The sequence below is a fragment of the Lycium ferocissimum genome, chromosome 6 (assembly GCF_029784015.1).
Source record: "Lycium ferocissimum isolate CSIRO_LF1 chromosome 6, AGI_CSIRO_Lferr_CH_V1, whole genome shotgun sequence".
NCBI classification, from domain to species: domain Eukaryota; kingdom Viridiplantae; phylum Streptophyta; class Magnoliopsida; order Solanales; family Solanaceae; genus Lycium; species Lycium ferocissimum.
Window position 1 is genome coordinate 71163013 of NC_081347.1, and position 21544 is coordinate 71184556.

Consider the following 21544-nt stretch of genomic DNA (forward strand, 5'->3'; position numbering starts at 1 on the left):
TTGACTTGGTTGCATCCGAATCATCCGGCATGAAGAATGATCTGGGTACGCCGAAATCATCCTCGTCATACCCCGGATCCAACCCCGTGTGCTTTGATTGCTATTTGGTGTCCTTTTCTTCGGTTGAATCTTCTTCCTTTTGATCTGATTTTTTGGGCTGAGGTGTTGCTTCTTCGACTGCGAACATCTCCCTTGCAGCGGGTGTCACACCCCATTTTAACCGGGCTAAAGTAGAGTACGACATTTTGGTGATTCCTATTTGTTTATTTGTTTTAAGGAGTCGCCACCTAATTATTTACGGTGAATTAGGACACTTAAAGTTTATTAAAGTAGTTATCTAAAGTTAACTCTGTTTAAGGTCTGCGAAACTTAAGATTCTAGGTAAGGGTTCAATTAGTCTAAAGGGAAGGTATTAGGCACCCTTTAAGACCCATTAACAATGGTTAACCGACCGGACTTATGATTAGTTAGGCTAAGTGTAAGTATAGTATTTTTAATATTCAAGAAAATATCTTGAAAGTATTGGTAAAGTTATAGATAGAAATAGAATTTTGTTTAAAGTAAAACTTGTAGAAAAGTAGGTGATTGCATAAAAGAGTTTAGTTATAAATAAACCAAAGAAACGGAATGAGTAATGTTTATATGTATTTGGAAAGTGAGTTATGCCAATTGGCAAATTAAAATGCATTTGTAAAGTTATTGCAAGATTAACATTAATGTTTTAACAAATATGTATTTAAGTGTTCTAAGATAGTAGGGAGTGAATCTTGATTCTTTTAGCTCAAAACATATAGTCATGCTAATTTGAAAAATTAATTTCTCAAATAAATGTTATAGATACTATAAATAGTTTGGAACAAAAGTAGAAGTGAATGTAATTTGTGAAATTAACTACCCATTACTAAACTAAACCTATTAATGTTACTAAGGTTCATCTAAGTTAACAAACAAAGTGTTAGTCATACAATACACATTAAATGCATACAAAATAAAAAGGGTAGTGGATAAGTTAAAGGGGCTCGGCCCACTTTCTTGGACTGCTGTGATCTGTTTGCTGTTGGGCTTCGGCCCAAATTTTCCCTTTGTATTGCTGCGGACAGATCTGGACAGAGGGAGGAGTGATGTTTCGTTGGGCCTTGGCCCAACACCGAATGTGGGAGAAGACGATGAGTCACTTGGACTCTTATGCGATAGTCATGATTTTTTGTGTGCAATGAACTGAGGCGTCGAGGTCTCGAATCTACTCCTCTGTTACGAAAAGATCCGAAACTCACACAAATGAATTCGAAGATTTCTGTTGTGGCTAAAGTTCACCAAGACAGAATAAGTGTTTAAACAGTCCTAGAGTTGGGAAATGTAGTTTTAAAAAAAATGAAAATTGTGAAATGCTAGGGATTTCTGGGTACTCTCCGAAAACGTTGAATAATCCCTTCCCGCGGCTAAAGTTCACCGGAGAAGGAAGAATCAAGTGTGGAAGATACTCCCATGTCTGTCAAAATATTGAATAATTCCCCAAAATGTTGAGTCCAAAAAATCCCCCTGAAAACGTTCAAGACCAGCCTCTTTATAAGGTTTCGATTCGGGTTTAGGAAAGGAGGGAGGGAGCGTGGGAGACAGAGATGAGTGGGTGACAGAGGCGTGGGGCGATAGCAGTGTCACACCCCAATCTTACTAGGGTGTGATGGGCACCCGACCCCACATTCGGAGCCGAGCGAACCCACTGACTCTTATTACATACATAAACTTTCGGACTCTTAATCAGACAAAAATGACAAGTACAAAAAATATTTTGAAAATATCCTTTGTAGTTTACAAATCGACAGAATCTGTAATCATATGGAATCTACTGCAAAATACAGAATGACACGTCGGCTGATGGAGCCGCTCACAACTGACATTCAGAACCCACAACTCTGTCTGCAAAGCCTCTAACAAACAAACGAAACACATAGCATGCATACTCTGACTTGGCAGCACTCCAGGAGCAAATGGAGCTTGCCGACGCCGCTGGAATATCTCCTGTAATAACCTGTATTCAACTGGGTGTACCTGCGCGGCATGAAACGGCCAGAAGAACGGGGGTCGATACAAAATATGTGTACTTCGTACGTAAAGTGTAAGGACCAATAAAACAGAATCATAACTGAACAGAGGATACAGAACATAAATGCAATAACTGAAGTGTCAGAAAGGCTTACTCATAAAACATAAGCAAATGCATAACAGAAAATATGCCATAACGGGCCCCCATTATGGGACTCGGTAACGTAAAAGTGGTCGCCCGACAAGGCGCCACAAAGATATCGTATCATATCAGAATGTGCACATATCATAGCATATCAGATGGCCATATCATATCATATCATATCATATCATATCATATCAGAGTGTGTACATGGCACAGCATACTCCACAACCCATGTACATATATACCTGCCCCCTCACATCGAGGCACGGCGAACAATGCAGTGGAATACGCGTGATAACATATCCTGGCCCGGGCTCAGTGAAGGAAGTGTTGAGGCATCCACGAGTGGAGTAGTGAGAAACTAATGCAATATAAAATATAAAACAATGGCAAAGACTCGATGATATATGCCAGATGGTCGGTCGGATAACGAATATTTAATAGCGGACATTTAACAAAATCATAACATAATTCTTCCCGGAGGTCACAGTAGTATACGTCAAAATAACCTTTCTGAAATCGTTTCAAGTACCAAAATAGGTCATAAGAGTCAATAAAATAAATATAGTCGCTATTATTTAGAAGTTAGAAAAGATAGCTAAAAGTCTTCTTTGGTAATCATTCATAGATAGATCAGACGGAATATCTGGACAAAGCTCGGAAATAGTGAGTCCGCCTCGGGTCAAGTAAGGTGGCGTACCCAACGACGCATATTAGACTTTATGATGTCATTTATGAGAGGTATAAGATAATCGGATTTCATATGTACAAATTCTAGATGCCTAGATGACTTGTCGAAACAATCGTAACATATTTAATTCAATTCTACTGAATGAAAAAGGGAGAAATTTGGACGTGGATTCCGAGGAGTAGAGTCGTCCCCGAGGTCCGAATCCAAGCCTACTACATCTAGGACATGCCAAGAGAAGAATAGGAAAGCTTTACATACCTTTTGCACCCTTTACGCTCTCCAAAACTCAGATCTCTTTTCGTCCAAAACCTACAAATGGTCAAGTTTACCATATGTTAACTATAAGGCTTTAGGCATTCATTTTTTTGAACTAACGCTTGTCTAACGAAATTTCGGCAGCACCTCCCCTATAAATTCGCCGCCCCCAAGAATACAACTCGGCTCAGAATATCAACAACCATACCAATAACAACATCCACAACATCAATAAGCAATTACAATGCATTCTAATATAAGAAATTTCCATTTCTACACATCACCTCAACTTCCAAACCAACTACATACATTCTACCCAATAGCAACTCTTATATATTTATTTACTAATTTACGATCATTTAAACATAATCAAGGGCATTTCCCACAAGCTACATAATTTTCCAACAACTTCCACCAAACCCTACACTTACCCGAAACTTCCCAACTTCCACTAAACGATCTTCACACTTTTTCTTCCTTCCACATTCATAACTTACATTAACATTTCATACACTAGTCATACCATTTTCCATCAATGCACAAAGTCTATATTCAAGTCTCATTAACCCTTAAGCAACTTTCCAACAATTCACAACTTTACTAAATTCATCATATTTTCATTTGCATTATAGAATACATGTTAATAACAACTAATCTACTATATGGAAATTAGTTTATATTTTCCCACACCTCACACACATGCACACGGCCACTTCCCACATTGCCAACTTCCACCAAAATCATTAAACTTCAATTATCAATGTAGAATCCACAACAACTACCATTAGAATACCACATAAAATCAACTTATTTTTGCCTTCACAACACATGCACATGCACGGCTATATACTACTTCACACAACCATCATGCAACTTCCATATTTTTATGATTTCTACTCATTTCTATATTCCATAACATAAACAAAATCTTCATAATCCATAAAAGAGGTTGAAATCATACCTTTCTTCACAACTTCCCAACTTGGCTAAAGTGATGATTTTGCAACAAAGAGTGATTCTCTTCTTCTAAAAATTATACCATGTTGAAGAGGACCCTTGAATTAGTGGAAATACATCAAGAAAATAATTTTTGCAACAAAATTCCCAAGGGTAGAATTTGGAGGGGTTGGCGACCCCTCCCTTCTTGCTCTTCTTCTTTTTTTTCCTCTTCTCAATTTTCTTGAAGTTTCTGAATGTCCACTTGGCCCCCCTATTTCCCTTTATATTACCATTTTAATTTTCATGGGCTTGGCCCATTTTCTTTCCTTTTCATCATCCTATGGCCGGTTGGGCCTCTCACTGGGGCCTTGCTTGTTCTTTTTTTTTCAAGCCCAATTACTTAGTCCATATTTTGGTAATTCATGAAACTAATTTTTTTGAAATTCAATTTTACCTAACCTTTTCCAATATTTCCACATCACAGACTTTCCATAACCAACTTATGTTTCAAACAAGACCAGAGTATACTCTTGTCCTTAACTTGTCAAAACTATCTCAACGTTCCCAAACGTGTGAAGTACGAGGTATAACAAGCAGGTCGTGGAAGGAGCAGAGGACAAGGAGAAGTGGAGGGAGCGTGAGAGAGAGAAGGGAGAGGGGGTGTGCGGGCTGGACCGGGTATTGTGGTGTGGGCTAATCTGTTGGGTTTACAAGATGGGCCGGGTATTAAACATATGGGCTAATAATTTAGCTGAAAATTTGACAGTCCTTCCTCTCTATTTAATTGTTATTGGGCTTCTAATTTAATAACTAGTACAATATATAGTATTATGTGAAGACAATTAATATGTAGAAAAATAATGATTTGTAACAAAGCGTTGTCTTGTAATTAATTTAATGAGTCCAAAAACCCAGAAATGAAACGATGACTAACCGTTTAACATTTGTGATAAAGTAATGCTCGTAATGTTGAAAATAAAAGTAGCGATATTAGTAATAGTAGCAATAAAAATAAAATAGTGAAAAATAAAGTATTTAGTTCGTCAGTAAATTTAGAAACCTGAGTAAAATTAAATAAAGAAGGGACAAAATTGGGTGTCAACAGATGCCCCTCTTCGGCTGAAAACGATGTAAGAGTTTTCGGGCGAAGACGTTGACGTAGTAGCCAATTTTGTTCTGACCAACAAATATGAATTTGTAAGAAAGTACTGTTTAGGAGAATTGGTAGAATATATTATGAGGATAGAGGGAATTATGAAAAATTATGGTCGAACCCAATCTCGAGTTACCTATATATGTCGGGCTGCACGAGAATCAGGCCATGTGTAGTTCGAAAGTTACGTTGGGAGAGTGTTACTTATGGATTTATAACTTTCGAGAGTTGTAGACAGATGACCAGAATGTTCGAGAATGGAACATATGTTTATAGCCTCCTAATTATAAATGTGGTGCACAACACACCCATAAGTAGGACTCTACTAGACACGATGTAAATTCTCCAAAAATGCCCCAGTGTTGAGTTGTGGAGACGCTGGGGATGTAGAAAGGAATATAAGATTGTGAAAAAAGTTGATTGAAATAGAGTCTTAGCGGCGTATATGAAAGAAATTTTTTGGGTAACCTACGTATCACATGTTTGTGGACGTAGGCGGAGTTGAGTTCGAGAGTAGATCCGTGACCTTTGCTTATGAGTTTGATATTCCTCTTCAGCATGTTTGCACTGCCTCTTTCACAAAGGGTAAGATAAAGTTTCACGTTGTCTTTGTGTCTCTGTAGATTGTATTTTCTGTCAAAACTGAAATTCATGTCAAAATCAGTAATAAAGTCTTGGATAAAGTTGAAAGTGTAAAACTTATAAAGAATGTAAAGATGATAATAAATATGAGTATGGGAATAAGACGAAGTCGTGCGGCTTATAATGAGGCAGTGTAGCCAAATGTTGTCTCTGGTTGTCTTCAAAGACTTGAACGAATGTTGTGTTTATGTTGTAGATGTAATAATATCTCTAGTTGCAATTATCGACTTCAATGATAATAACAAAGTCTCCGGCAGTCTTCCGGGACTCGATGATAAACAATGTCTGTGAAATTTTAAAGTAAAGCCGTTAGAGTAGGTAAAGTTGATGGTAAAGTAAAGAGTAAAGTAAGTGTATAGCCGTTCGGCTTATGCAGATGGGGCTGTGTAGCCATGTGAAGATTCCCGTAGAGTCCGGGGTAGAGTCGTAAAGTAGGATGATTTCTCCGGTTGTCTTCAGAGACTTAATGATGATTCCTGTACAGTCTGTAAAGTCATAAAGTAGGATGATGTCTCCGGTTGTCTTCAGAGACTTAATGATAATTTCTGTAAAGTTCAGGGTAAAGTCGTTAAAGTTGGTAAAGTGAATGGTTAAGTAATTGATAAAGTAAAGTGATGGTGTAGCCGTCCGGCTTATGCATATGAGGCTGTATAGCCGAATGATGCCTCCGGTTGTCTTCGGAGATTTAATGTTGATTCCTGTAAAGTTCAGCGTAAAGTCGTTAAAGTTGGTAAAGTAAATGATAAAGTAAAGAGTAAAGTCATAGTGTAGCCGTCTGGCTTATGCATATGAGGCTGTATAGCCGAATGATGCCCCCGGTTGTCTTTGGAGACTTGATGAAGATTTCCGTAAAGTCCGGGGTAAAGTCGTAAAGTAGATGATGTCTGATAACGTCCAAATTCACCCTATTAATTAGAATGAGTACGGTCGTATGCAAATATAATTTACCCAACTATGAGTCGGGGTCGAATCCCACAGAGAACAATATATAGGCGATTAGGAAAAGTATGAAATTTTCACCAACTAAGCTAAACCCAAACGATGGATAATGTTTTGGTTTTTGAGAAAATTATAACTAATGCGAAAATATAAACTAACCTAGAAAGCAAGTAAAATGATCAATGGCCACAAGCACGGATACAAAGTGGAAACTACTAAAGTAACGATCCAATGTATTTCATGATTTACAAATAATGGTGAGTTTATATTACTTAGCCTCGGATAATGACTCTAAATTAGCTTCTTCCGAAGACTAACGGAATTACCTAATTGAATATCCCTAAAGAAATTAGGAGCATTAAGAACACCGAATATGACGCTCGTGGTTTTCGCCTATTCCTAGGTCGAATTCCATTAGATGAGGGTTAACGCCCCAAATTCTTGTTAATTAATCTTTCCCAATCTCGAGTTTGCCTGTTCCAAGTTTAAACCGAAATAAATGAGCAAGTCTTAGGGTTAGCTACTCCCTTAAGAATCATTCAAGTGAGATTAATTAAAACAACAATAACCCACTTCATTAAGAATAAAATCATTCAACACATAAGCAAAACAAGAGATTCAATCCAAACATAAACAATGTACACTTCCATAAACAAGGTTCAAGTATTGAAATGAAATACCACACCTAAATATTCAATACAAAACAAGGAATTGAAGAAAGGATTAAGAAATATCTCATTAAAGTGCCTCCACCTTCTCCTCCAAGGTGTTGGTGATGAAACCCTAGCCTCCAAGGACTTGTGTTGTGCCAAAGATGATAATGTTTTGCCCCCTAGTCTTCCTTTTATGTTTCCCAATTTTTCCAAGTCCAAAAAAATGACAAAATATGCCCCAGATTTTCGTTTTTGCAGTTCTGCCCGTTTTTTGCAAATCTGTCCCGTTTTTGCAAAACTGTCCACTTTTGACAGTTTGCAAAGGCGCTTTGTCCAATTTGACCTCTTTTTGACTTTATTTTCACTTGGTTTATTCCGATCACTTCTAAATCACATAAACCTGTAAAATAGATGTAAATGATATTAAATGCACTATTTTCTCAAGCAAACATAGCAAAAATATAAGATTAGAGAAGAGATAAGTTGGTAAAATACCAACTTATCAATGTCTCCGGTTGTCTTCAGAGACTTAATGATAATTCCGTTCGGCTTATGAAAATGAGGTTGTATAGCCATATGATATCTCCGGTTGTCTTCGGAGACTTGACGCAGAATTCAAGATAAAATGTAAATGATATCTCCGATTATTTTCGGAGACTTGATGATGCAAACCCTGTAAAGTTCAGGATAATGTTTCCGGTTGTTTTCAAAAATTTGATGCAATCCTGTAAAGTTTAGGATAAAATGTAAATGATATCTCCGGTTGTTTTCGGAGACTTGATGCAAATCCTGTAAAGTTCAGGATAATGTCTCCGGTTGTTTTCGGAAACTTGATGCAATACTGTAAAGTTCAGGATAAAATGTAAATGATATCTCTGGTTGTTTTCAGAGATTTAATGTAAACCCTGTAAAGTTCAGGATAATGTCTCCGGTTGTTTTTGGAGACTTGATGCAATCCTGTAAAGTTCAGGATAAATGCAGACCCCTGTAAAGTTCAGGGTAAAGTTGTAAAGTGAATGCAAACCCCTGTAAAGTTCAGGTGAATGCAGATCCCTGTAAAGTTCAGGGAGGAGTCGTTTTAAAGTAGGTGAAGTAAATGACGATTCCTGTAAAGTTCAGGGTAACGTCGTTAAAGTAGATAACGTGAATGATAAAGCAATTGATAAAGTATGGAGTAAAGTGATAGAGTAGCCGTTTTGGCTAATGATGTTGATGGTATCATGATAGGCCGAATTAATGACACGTAATCCTGATTTGATTCTCCTTCAATCTTGGCAACCTACAAAACACGTGTATCTGTTAATAAAGTCATAAAGTTGTTTTAAAGATAAAGTTAGAAATAAAGCCGTTTGGATTTTAAGGTGAGGCCATAATGGGCCAGATGATGCTTTCGGCCGTGATTGATAGACTTGACTGTCGGTCTTGCGGTCTCTTCATCCCTGCACTCAAAGAAAAATTCTTAGTTTGGGAGGGGAAAGTTGATTTGTGTCGACTCGAAGCTTGACGTTGTTGGCGCTCCATTCGTCTTGTTCGTTTGGATCTTGTGATCTCCGTTCAAGCCTTGGTAGATGAACAGTAGTGAAATTGATTGAAAGAAAGTGTTTCATTTGAAAAGTGTATATGTAAGTATATATATATAAGGAAAGATATGTTCGTAAGTACATGTATATAAGGAAAGATATATATGTATATAAGTATATAAGGAAAGACATATATGTAAGTATAAGTATGTATATAAGTTGTAAATATTTCTGCCAACTTTAGATTGTGACACTTCTGAAACGTCATTTGTCTATAATACTTCCTGTCTGATAGCCTTAGATCTTTGTTGATGTTAGACTATTCTCTCGTCTATGTCTTTTCAAAATATGCCCTAGTTTTGAATCAAAAGGGTGTACTAAATTTATTTTGTGGTGTGACCGAACCTTGTATAGGTTGCCTACGTATCCCTCCAAAGGAATCAGGTTAGAACGTAGTTCGTAAGGTACATAGAAATGATTTGAAATTTTCTGATAAAGGGACCGAACCCGATTTGGATTGCCTACGTATTCCGCTGAGGGACTTAGGTCAGCGTAGTTCTGTTATGTAAAACGGTAACAGTTTTGTTAGTTTTCTACTTAAATATGACTGACCGGTATGTTGAAAGTCTACGAGTCCCACCGAGGGAATCAAGCCATGTGTATTTCTCCTTACATGAGGATTTTTGGATTTTCTGTTAAAATGCAATACTCACAATCCTTATTAGTTAATAATCCTTGTGATTGGATTTCTATGCTTAGTCTGATAGGAAATAAGATATTCAAATAAATAATTTTATAGCGAATGACTATTCATCTATTGTATTTTCATGCAAATAGGGGGCAAGAAAACTCTATGGAAAGATGGTGGTTTAATTCGATGTTGTTTAAGAAGGAGTTCAAACGCAGGTGTGGGCTAAATAAATCAATGGGCAGTCTTGGTCCTATTGAAAATACCAATAGAAACTGTCTACCTGAGACTGTCCCTTGGCCCGTAGGTCCTGACACAAGGTTAGAATTCTAGCCCTTCCAGAGTGGTATCTCACTGATGGCTCGGGCCCCCCCGGAAGGAGGCCTTCTTCGCCTTCCACCTAAGCTGCGCAGGAAAGGCCCAAAGCCAATCCCAGGGAACAGTGAAGCTTCATAGGTCTATGTGGGCTGCCTACGTATCCCACTACGGGAATCAAGTCAGCGTAGTTCGTACATAAGGATTTTTGGATTTTCTATTATAATGTAACCGAACCCTATGTGGGCTGCCTACGTATCCCACCACGGGAATCAGGTCAGCGTAGTTCGCCATATAAGGATTTTTTTTTGTTATAATGCAACTGAACCCTATGTGGGCTGCCTACGTATCCCACCACGGGAATCAGGTCAGCGTAGTTCGTACTGTAAATGTCTAAGTATTTGTTGGCTTTCTACCTAAATGTGACTGACTGGTATGTTGAAAGTCTATGAATCCCACCGAAGGAATCAAGCCTCGTGTAGTTATCCTTGTATAAGGATTTTTTTTTAATGCAACCGAACCCTATGTGGGCTGCCTACGTATCCACCACGGGAATCAGGTCAGCGTAGTTCGTCCGTGTGTGTTAAAGGATAGGTTACAAACTAGGTTTTCTAATCTAATGTCATCCTCTGATTTCGACTTGACTGATAGCTTTCATGCTTGTGTCCTTGTCTATCGTCTATTTCAATTTCTTCCGAGTGGAATCTTGTCTTGTCCTCTAGTTTTCTTTGTCTATTCGTACATTTTATGTCACAATCATAGAGTTGGCAGTTTTGATAAATAAAGTAGAAAATAATAGAAATAGATAACTAAGGAAAATCAGAAATTCATTCATAGGCTTCCAAAAAGTGAAGCAAAGCAAACAAAGTTTTGGGCATGATTCAAGCCCCAATTTTAAAATTATGTTATCACAAAAGAGAGTTCACTACAGTTCGAACTATCAAGGCTCCCGGCGAACCAGGGATGGAGCACAAGTCCAATTCTTTAGAGTTTCTCCTGGTTCGGCATCCCGTATGATCGGTGTCTTGGTGTTGTGAGTAGTTATAGCAGCAATCTTTGTTGGTGTTTGTCTTTAGTCTTGTAAAGTAGGGATGGTCAGCCATCGAGTGTCAACACGAATCAACTTTTTTGGAGAATAAAAATTAAGAAACACAATAGTGTAAACAATGTCAGTCTCATTAACATATCCAGGTAAAGTCATGATCACGTAAAGTCAAGTAGGTCATGTAGCAATCAAATAAAGTCAATCAAGTTGTCAAGCAAATGTAAACAAATATGTCACATAACAATAACGCGTCCTAATATGTATGTGACCTCTTTGTGCCAAAGGTAGGCCTAACGTTTGTTTGAAGGGTAAAGTGTGCCATAATATGTCATTCCATTGCTTTTGATTAATTAAACAAATTCTATTTCCCAAAATAAAGTACAAAAGTAATGTAATGTCAAATGAGTACAACATAAAGTATTTCCTAATTTCAGTAAAGTAAATACAGTTTCCTATGTCTAAGTGTACAGCTCCATTTTTTGATGTCCTTGGTCTTCGCCACTTGTTCATCACGGATGTACTCCAACGTGAATCCATACCTGTCATAAAACGTTAGCCATTCTCTTTCTCCTAAAGTTTAATTAATTAAAGCAGATAGTCCATATTTAGGCACAGTTACCCTTCAAACATGCACATAAAGTATGATTGGTGTCACTTGGGGTCGTGAACCCACTTGGACATTAGGGTAAAGTCATCTAATGGACTTAATACACCAAGGGTATTAAGCCTCCTAGGTCATGAGATGTATGCTCCTAATAAAGGTGTTGGTTTAGCTCTATCTTAGGCTGACTAAGAGTTGGCTTCCTATGACACGAGGTTCTCCCAAGTGGACAACTTGGGAGTGGAAAGTCCGTGGCCGTCGACTGCACCGCCGATCGACTAAATCCACAAGATCAATCCAACTAAGGGTGATTTAGTAGTGCACGGCCGCGAACCGCGAAACCGCTTTAAGTGTGTGAATTTGTGTGAGTTTTCCAGGAGTGGAGGAAAATGATACGGAATGACAGTTTATCAAAGCAGTAACATTTAAACAGTTTATATCAAAACAGTAACACGCAAACAGTTTATATCAAGCAAACAATTAATAGCATGTAAAATCAGTTAACGGCCGATAAAGTAATTAAAGTAAGCACACAAAGCCTATTTAATAAGCCCGTTATGGTTAGAACCTAAGTACTCCCCAGCGGAGTCGCCAAGCTGTCACACCTCATTTTAACCGGGCTAAAGTAGAGTACGACATTTTGGTGATTCCTATTTGTTTATTTGTTTTAAGGAGTCGCCACCTAATTATTTACGGTGAATTAGGACACTTAAAGTTTATTAAAGTAGTTGTCTAAAGTTAACTCTGTTTAAGGTCTGCGAAACTTAAGATTCTAGGTAAGGGTTCAATTAGTCTAAAGGGAAGGAATTAGGCACCCTTTAAGACCCATTAACAATGGTTAACCGACCGGACTTATGATTAGTTAGGCTAAGTGTAAGTATAGTATTTTTAATATTTAAGAAAATATCTTGAAAGTATTGGTAAAGTTATAGATAGAAATAGAATTTTGTTTAAAGTAAAACTTGTAGAAAAGTAGTGATTGCATAAAAAGAGTTTAGTTATAAATAAACCAAAGAAACGGAATGAGTAATGTTTATATGTATTTGGAAAGTGAGTTATGCCAATTGGCAAATTAAAATGCATTTGTAAAGTTATTGCAAGATTAACATTAATGTTTTAACAAATATGTATTTCGAGTGTTCTAAGATAGTAGGAGTGAATCTTGATTCTTTTAGCTCAAAACATATAGTCATGCTAATTTGAAAAATCAATTTCTCAAATAAATGTTATAGATACTATAAATAGTTTGGAACAAAAGTAGAAGTGAATGTAATTTGTGGAATTAACTACCCATTACTAAACTAAACCTATTAATGTTACTAAGGTTCATCTAAGTTAACAAACAAAGTGTTAGTCATACAATACACATTAAATGCATACAAAATAAAAAGAGTAGTGCATAAGTTAAAGGGGCTCAGCCCACTTTCTTGGACTGCTGTGATCTGTTTGCTGTTGGGCTTCGACCCAAATTTTCCCTTTGTATTGCTTTGGGACAGATCTGGACAGAGAAAGGAGTGATGTTTCGTTGGGCCTTGGCCCAACACCGAATGCGGGAGAAGACGATGATTCACTTGGACTCGTATGCGATAGTCATGCTTTTTTGTGTGCAATGAACTGATGCGTCGAGGTCTCGAATCTACTCCTCTGTTACGAAAAGATCCGAAACTCACACAAATGAATTCGAAGATTTCTGTCGTGGCTAAAGTCCACCAAGACAGAATAAGTGTTTAAACAGTCCTAGAGTTGGGAAATGTAGTTTTAAAAAAATGAAAATTGTGAAATTCTAGGGATTTCTGGGTACTCTCCGAAAACGTTGAATAATCCCTTCCCGCAGCTAAAGTTCACCGGAGAAGGAAGAGTCAAGTGTGGAAGATACTCCCATATCTGTCAAAATATTGAATAATTCCCCAAAATGTTGAGTCCAAAAAATCCCCCTAAAAACGTTCAAGACCAGCCTTTTTATAAGGTTTCGATTCGGGTTTAGGAAAGGAGGGAGGGAGCGTGGGAGACAGAGATGAGTAGGTGACAGAGGCGTGGGGGGACAGCAGGTCGTGGAAGGAGCAGAGGACAAGGAGAAGTGGAGGGAGCGTGAGAGAGAGAAGGGAGAGGGGGTGTGCGGGCTGGACCGGGTATTGTGGTGTGGGCTAATCTGTTGGGTTTACAAGATGGGCCGGGTATTAAACATATGGGCTAATAATTTAGCTGAAAATTATTGGTCCTTCCTCCTCTATTTAATTGTTATTGGGCTTCTAATTTAATAACTAGTACAATATATATTATGTGAAGACAATTAATATGTAGAAAAATAATGATTTAACAAAGCGTTGTCTTGTAATTAATTTAACGAGTCCAAACCCGAAAATGAAACGATGACTAACCGTTTAACATTTGTGATAAAGTAATGCTCGTAATGTTGAAAATAAAAGTAGCGATATTAGTAATAGTAGCAATAAAAATAAAATAGTGAAAAATAAAGTATTTAGTTCGTCAGTAAATTTAGAAACCTGAGTAAAATTAAATAAAGAAGGGACAAAATTGGGTGTCAACAGCGGGTTGTTCCCCTCGGATGGTTTTTATCCCCTCCGGGGTCGGGAATTTTAGCAGTTGATGCAATGTGGACGGCACGGCCCTCATGCTATGTATCTAGTGTCTACCCAAAGAATGCATTATACTTCATATCTCCTTCGATCACATAGAATACCGTTTGCTGGATAGTGCCATCGATGTTTACCGGCAATGAGATCTCCCCCTTTGTGATTTCGCTCGCCATGTTGAACCCGCTAAGCACCCGGGCTACCGGTGCGATCTGATCGAGTAGCCTTAGCTGTTCGACCACTCTCCACTGGATGATGTTGGCCGAGCTACCTGGGTCAATCAAAATACGTTTAACTTGAGTTTTAAAAATAAGTATAGAGATTACCAATGCATCATTATGCGGTTGAATGATGCCTTCTGCATCCTCGTTGCTGAAAGAGATAGAACTCTCGGCTAAACAATCCCGACTGTGCTTCTCGCGCACAACAGAAACCTTGGCCCGCTTCATCACCAGCCCTCGTGGGGTATCGTATTATGTTGATTATATGCTGAGGCTCTACTGGCTCGGCCCTTTTATGAGTCTCCCTCTCCTTGTAGTGACCTTTGGCTTGTTCACTCAGCAATTCTCAGAGATGGCCATTCTTCAGTAACCGGGGTGCCTCCTCTCTTAGCTAGCGACAATCCTCAGTTCTGTGTCCATGGGTTTCATGATATTGTCCTGTTGGCCCGGATCTGACCTTAGTGGTCTCGGCTATCTTACATCTGCGATGTGGCCAATGGCCGAGACGAGGCCCAAAGTATTGACATTGAAGTTATACTCCGATATCCTTGGCAAGTCTTTGTTGCTGGCCGATCTTCCGACATTACTCCTGAATGAGAGACCTCGACTGTTCGATGGGCGCTCAACCCGTTTATCACCCCGATCAGAGAAATGAATCGGGCCAACCCTTGATTTTTTCGACCTGAAGCTTGGTTTCTCCGAATGAGAGTATGGCCGATACCTTTCCCTTGATGATCTGGCCTCCGGTTCGTAATTCTCCCTTGGTCTCTACTAACTTTTGTTCATATTTATAGGCCCCGAGGAAAGCTCGAGTTGGTCATCCTTCACCCGAATCTTTTACTCGTATCGGTTATGGACATCCGCCCAGGTCACAGCCTCGTATTCCAGGAAGCTTTTCTTTAATTTAAACGAAGCCGTCGAGCTCCGAGGATTGAGCCCCTTTGCGAAAGCTTGTGCAGCCCATTTCTCCGGAACCGGAGGGAGCTCTATTCGTTCTCTTTGGAATTGGTTGACAAATTCACGCAGTAACTCGTCGTCTTTTTGAGCTGTACGAAAAATATCTGTCTTACGGGCCTGCACCTTTTTGGCACCAGCGTGAGCTTTTACCAAAGCATCGATGAGCATTTCGAAAGAAGTGATCGAATGCTTGGGTAGATGGTCGTACCAAGTCAACGCTCCTTTTGACAAAGTTTCCCCGAACTTTTTCAGCAATGCGGATTCAATTTCATCTTCTTCCATATCATTGCCTTTTATAGCGCAGGTGTATGAGGTCACGTGTTCGTGAAAGTCCGTTGTGCCGTTATATTTCTGGATATCTGGCATTTTGAACCTTTTCGGGATATATTTCGGAGCTGCACTTGGAGGAAAAGGCCTTTGGATGTACCTCTTCGAATCCGGCCCTTTCAGAATAGGTGGAGCCCCCGGTATTTGGTCCACCCGAGAGTTATATGTTTTCACTCTCTTTTCGGTCGCGTCTACCCGCTTTGCCAACATTTCGAGCATTCTCAGTACCTCGGTGGATGAACTAGCTCCGGACCCATTGCTCTCAACCATCCGTGCCTCTTCCCTTCTGGGTTCAGCAACACCCTTCGTATTCTCCGGGGTCGTTTTATCACTTCTGTTCTGCAACTGGGCTATTGCGATTCCTTGTTCGGCAATCGTTGCTCTCTGTTCCTGCAACATTTCAAAAATTAAACGTAAGTCAATATCATCACCATGGGTATTTCCAGATTTTTTCTGTACCGAGTCCGGACAAACTAATTGAATTGTGAGTATCTAAAGGATCGGGTGCTGGAGGGGCGGCATTCTCCTGATTCACAGTGTTTTGCCGATTAAGGCCCTTCCTCGAATTAACGGGGTTCAGGTCAGCAGGATTTGGTAATCCTCGTGGTCCACTGTCTTCATTTTCGGCCACGATTTCGTTGTTATTGACGTGACCAGATTGTCCACTATTAGCCATTTGGTCCGTTTTCACAGAGAATAGATTTTTTTCGATTCTGACGGGTAAGAGATGAGTAAGATCAAAGACCACTATTATCCTAGCCCCACGGTGGGCGCCAAACTGTTTACCCCAAATTTGGATAATCAATTAAATTTATGAGTGAGGTATAGGATATGTGGTTAAACTTTAATCTATTCTTTGATTGAGAGAAAATGGAATAGAATCAACTATGAATGATCTAAATAGTAATTGATGGTATGCGCTAAACGTATATGCTAATATGTTGAATATTGTGTGATTGCACAAATCTAAAGATGAACACAATAAATCCGGACCAAAATTAGATATTGAGAGGGAGAGATTTATATATATTTGCTATTATAAATGTTCTAAAGCTCAAGAAGCCAACCCCTAAAAGTAGGGTAATGACCCCTATTTATAGTTTTGCCTCGTGAGCTTCATACAACATAAGGCCCTAAAGAATAAAGAAAAATCCTAAAATGAATAAGGTTGGTCGTACGATCTGACACATGTACGATTGACAGTACAAAGTGGCAGAACGGTCTTGACGCGTGGCATTTGTGTAACAGATCATCCGGACCAACGGCCACGATCAATCGGACCAACGGCTACGATCAACCTGGCCAACGGCCACGATCAGCTCGGCTATGGAGAAATCGGACCAAACGATGTCCTTCACTTTCTTCGGATCAAGCTCTCCTCCGGTCCCAAAAGAATCTTCACTCGTACTTAGGGGTGGGCATGGTACGGTATTGTACGGTATTTGAAACTTTGATTCGGTAACTTCGGTATTCGATTTTTAAAAATATGGTACCATTACCATACCAAACTAATTCGGTATGGTTCGGTATTTTTAAGTTCGGTTTCGGTATTTCACGATACGGTAATTCGGTAATCATAGTTTATTTGACTTCGACTTACATATATACTCATGTAATAAAGGATTGTGACTTCGACTTTTCTCAATTATATTAAACTAACACCATACACAATAGACATATTTAAAAGAAAGTACAAGCAATTTTTTTCGTTAATCAATTACACAACGGATTACACAAAGGACATTTAAATCACGATAGAGTAGTCAAAGTTCCAAAACCTAAACAACATTTGCCAAAATTAAGCATAATCTTCAGTCCTATTCAATTTTACACCAAAATTTCATTCGTAAAGCAGAGAGAATAGGCCATTTCCACCATTTCGAGTCTTAATATATTGGAAAAATAGCAGATACAAATTAAAGGCGAAAAGGACCTCGCGTACACATCTCGAAAGCATGAAAAATGATGTGATAAAAGGTTAGCTTTAATGGTACAATTTTCTATTAGATACAAATTGGCATTAAATGAGATGTGATGTAATTTTTTCTATGAAAACTAGTCTATATATTTAGCAGTAGTAAATATAATATATATGGATTGTATCTATGTAGTATAAACTTCGGTACGATATACGGTATCTCGGTATCCATTTTATAAATATCAAATACCGTATCGAATACCAAAGAAAATTTAAATTCATACCAAATACCATACCAAATACCTTAATCCCAAAACCGCGGTATGGCATTCAGTATAGATAGTACCCCTTGTCCTACTTGTTTCATCCCTCCTCGTACTTGTTTCTTTTTTTCCTCTTTCTCCGATTGTTTCTGTCCTTCCTCGGATTGTTTTTTTCTTTCGTCGGTCTCCGATTGTTTCTTTCTTTTTACCGGATATATCTGATTTTTACCATATACAAAGAGCCGTTGCACGTCGATGAGCCCTTGCACGTCGAATACAATCATCAAAATGCAAAGTGACACAGAGCACATGACACAGACACCTATGGCTAGGCCTTTGAAAGGTAGCACAACATACAAGCCAGTCATAAATGCTATCATCATTGCTAGCATAGCAATCATGATGAATATTGCAGCGTTAAAGTAATCATTATGCCTCATAGTCCCTCGCTTAAAGGTTGCATTGAAGTGTAGAAGTACTGCAAACGTAGAACATATCAGGGCAAGTGTATCAGCTACCACGAACGCTTTGAAGGCTGTTTTCCTCGCTAAGATTGCCATGCCTTTATTTGGACCCTCGTCATCATCATATCCACCAGGAATGGTGAAGCCAGCAGCGAAAGAAATTGTTATTATGAGTGTAGCTACTACCAAATGTGTGTTTATTCTTTCTTTCCAGGGGTCTTTGTCTTCCGGGAGTTCCTTTTTTACTTCTTTGTCTTCCGGGAGTTCATTTTTTACTTCTTTGTCTTCCGAATAAAACATAATAAACTTTTCTATTAATCACTTTTCCAAATATTGCATAGGTTCAAAAAAAAATCCTAATTAATTATTCCTCTTGTTAAAAGTTTCATTTTTTTTTTTTGCACAGTTAGTTTTTTTTTTTTTTTTTTTCTTCTACTAAAAGGAAAGAAAGAGTATTGCAATATGGTATTAAATAATGTTACCCGCCACCGTAGATCCGTTTGCTCCAAGTAAGGGTGATGTATGACAACGCTTGGGTCACTCGACTGTTTAGCATAAAGGAGTTTGTTCATAATGTTACTGAAAAGCCTACGATAAACAATTCCTACTCGCACACTGCCATTTAGCCTTGCAAGGCGAAAAGCATTATGGCCTTGACTTGTGACCGCCTCATTAGAATCTGGACACTGCTTAATAATCTCTTTCACGGTAAGTGACCTATCATTAAGGGCTGCCAAATGGAGGGGTGTTTTATTGTCTTCTTTTATGGTTTCATATGCTATCTGTTTATCTTTCTTTAATAATACCCTCACTGTCCAGTGAGTCCCTAAGAATGCAGCAAAATGGAGAGGACTCCATCCCTCATCATCTACTTGCTTTATCAAACTTGGGTTCTTTTCTAGTATCATTTCCAAGCATCCTGCCCAAAGGAATAGTCCGAATTAGCTAAGCTCACGCGAGCCAATGTGAAAGAATAAATAATTAAAAACACACACACTGTATATATTAAGAGGAGACCAAAGAATTTTTGCTTAACTTGAACAAACAGGGCTCACCACAACTCCAATTATTACTTGTTGACATTAAAATGATACACTTTATCAAATACGAAATTAACTTTACATGTTGCAATAAAAAAAAAATAGGTATGAGGCACTGTAAGCCCCCCCCCCCCCCCCCCAACTTTGGTCTTATTATCCCTCAATTTTTTTATAACGGAATAATTATCACCCTAAGCGTTGACGTGGCAAGGAGAGTGAGAAACATAAAATCTGACACGTATCATTTTTAATTGAGTACTTCACATTTAATTACACCTAATTAATTAACATTAAGGCTTAAAGTTTTTTTATAAACTGATTTTTTTTTAAATGTGGAAAAATTAATTTTTTTATTAAAAATATGTATTTTCTTAAAATATGTAAAACTGAATTGTTTTTAAAAAATATGAAAAATCCATTCTTTTTTTTTTTTAGAAAATAAATCTAGAAAACTGTGTTTTCTTATTAAAAATCTGGACTTTTTTTAAAATCTAGAAAATTGATTATTTTTTTCTAGATATAAAAAAAAAATCTAATTTTTCAGATTTAGTTTAAAAAAAGGGGTTTTCCACATTTTAAAAAAATAATTAATTTTTTCAAATTTTTATAAAAATTCAGTTTTCACATTTTGACAAGAAAAAACACTTTTTCAATTTTTTTTTTTTAAGTTTTTAGATTTTATTTGAAAAATAAAAGTGTCCTAAGAAAATGAAATCATGAAAATCTAGATTTTTTAAGACATTTTAAAAAAATAATCAGATTTTCCATATTTAAAAAAAAAAACCATTTTTTCCATATTTTTAAAAAATCCATGTTTTTAGTTTTTTATTTTTTTTTAAAGAAAAAGGGGCTTTAAAAAAAATCAAATTTTCATATTTTTTTTTTAAATCCATTTTTCATTTTTTTAAAAGAATATTCAGTTTTTCAATTTTTTTTTAAATTACTACGTAAGCAAAAAGAATTAAAAAAATTAGAAAACAAATAAATATACATGTGACAAAGAGAGTTTATCATAAGAGAGTAGATATCTAGTTTCAGGGTGATAACTATTCCGTTTTAAAAAAGTTCAGGGGGGTAATAGGATTCTTGAAAAGGTAAGGTGTGTCGTAGCAACTTCGGCCAAAGTTCAGGAAGGTAATAGTGTCTTATCCCCAAATAATAATAATAATAATAATAATAATAATAGCCTTCAACTCTAGATCTCTAGTAAAACAAATCTGAAATAAGATTAAAAATTTGAATAACACATGTAGAAAAGGATAATACTAGTGTTACAGAAATAGGAGTACCTTTTTTCTTAAAAAAAGTAGGGATTCTACATCAGCTAGTACTTGCATAATTGCCCAAGTTTTAATACTCATGAGTCATGATCAAATGCAAAAGGTAAATGGAAATGAGTATACAATCTTTTGTAGTTTTCCCCATTAAATGTGTAGCCCGGTTTCTCTACTACTGTATATAGTGTAATCTATATATCGTGCATATATTGTGATGGTATAAATAGGATAAACAAAAAATGTTTAACTCATATCGACAAGGTAAAATATAATTTTTGTATTTCCAGATCACCCAAAAGATAATTACAGGTAACCTTTCATAAAATATATACAAGATTTGTAAAATCTTGAAAAATAAGGCCGATTACTTGCAATAATAGGAGAAAATAACTTGACAATATACAATAATTTTACACCGTGAATGGGTATTAGTTAACTCATAGTTGAGAATTCCAATATAAAGTAAGAAGTGGGAAATACCATAAGCACCATATCGGATTAATGCAGCTGCATGTAGCGCCGTAGTGCCGTAAGGGCCTGCATAAGATGGTGAACTGGAGTTGCTCAAGATCACTTTAGCAGAAACTTTGTCTTCCTTCTCCATAGCCAGAAATAGTGGACTTTTCGAAGCTTTGTTGGGCGGATGTGTGAAGTCAGCATCTTCTCTAACCAACATTTCCACAACCCGGTGACGCCTATGCATCACAGCTTCGTGCAAGGCCATGTTTCCTTCACTGTTGGATTTCCTCAAGAGCTTGTGGGCTGGTTCAATACCACTTTCGAGGTCAGCTGGACAATTTTGTTTCATGTAGCCAATAAGGGCTTTGATGAGATTGAAATTGCCTTCCCTGGCT

General features: G+C 37.6%; 2 protein-coding genes across 2 annotated transcripts in view; both read right to left on the minus strand.

Annotated features, from left to right (window-relative positions):
* Window positions 1-7576: 7576 nt before the first annotated feature.
* LOC132060291 (uncharacterized) overlaps window positions 7577-21544 on the minus strand; it is an 83071-nt gene continuing 69103 nt past the window's right edge. The window contains exon 4 of the transcript XR_009415912.1: window positions 7577-7860. The gene's annotated coding sequence lies outside the window, so the exon portion shown is untranslated. The remainder of the gene's footprint in view (window positions 7861-21544) is intronic.
* On the minus strand, window positions 17951-18688 carry LOC132061615 (ankyrin repeat-containing protein NPR4-like). The gene has a single exon (XM_059454388.1). The coding sequence runs from the start codon at window positions 18671-18673 to the stop codon at window positions 17951-17953; it is 723 nt and encodes a 240-aa protein (XP_059310371.1). The 5' UTR covers window positions 18674-18688.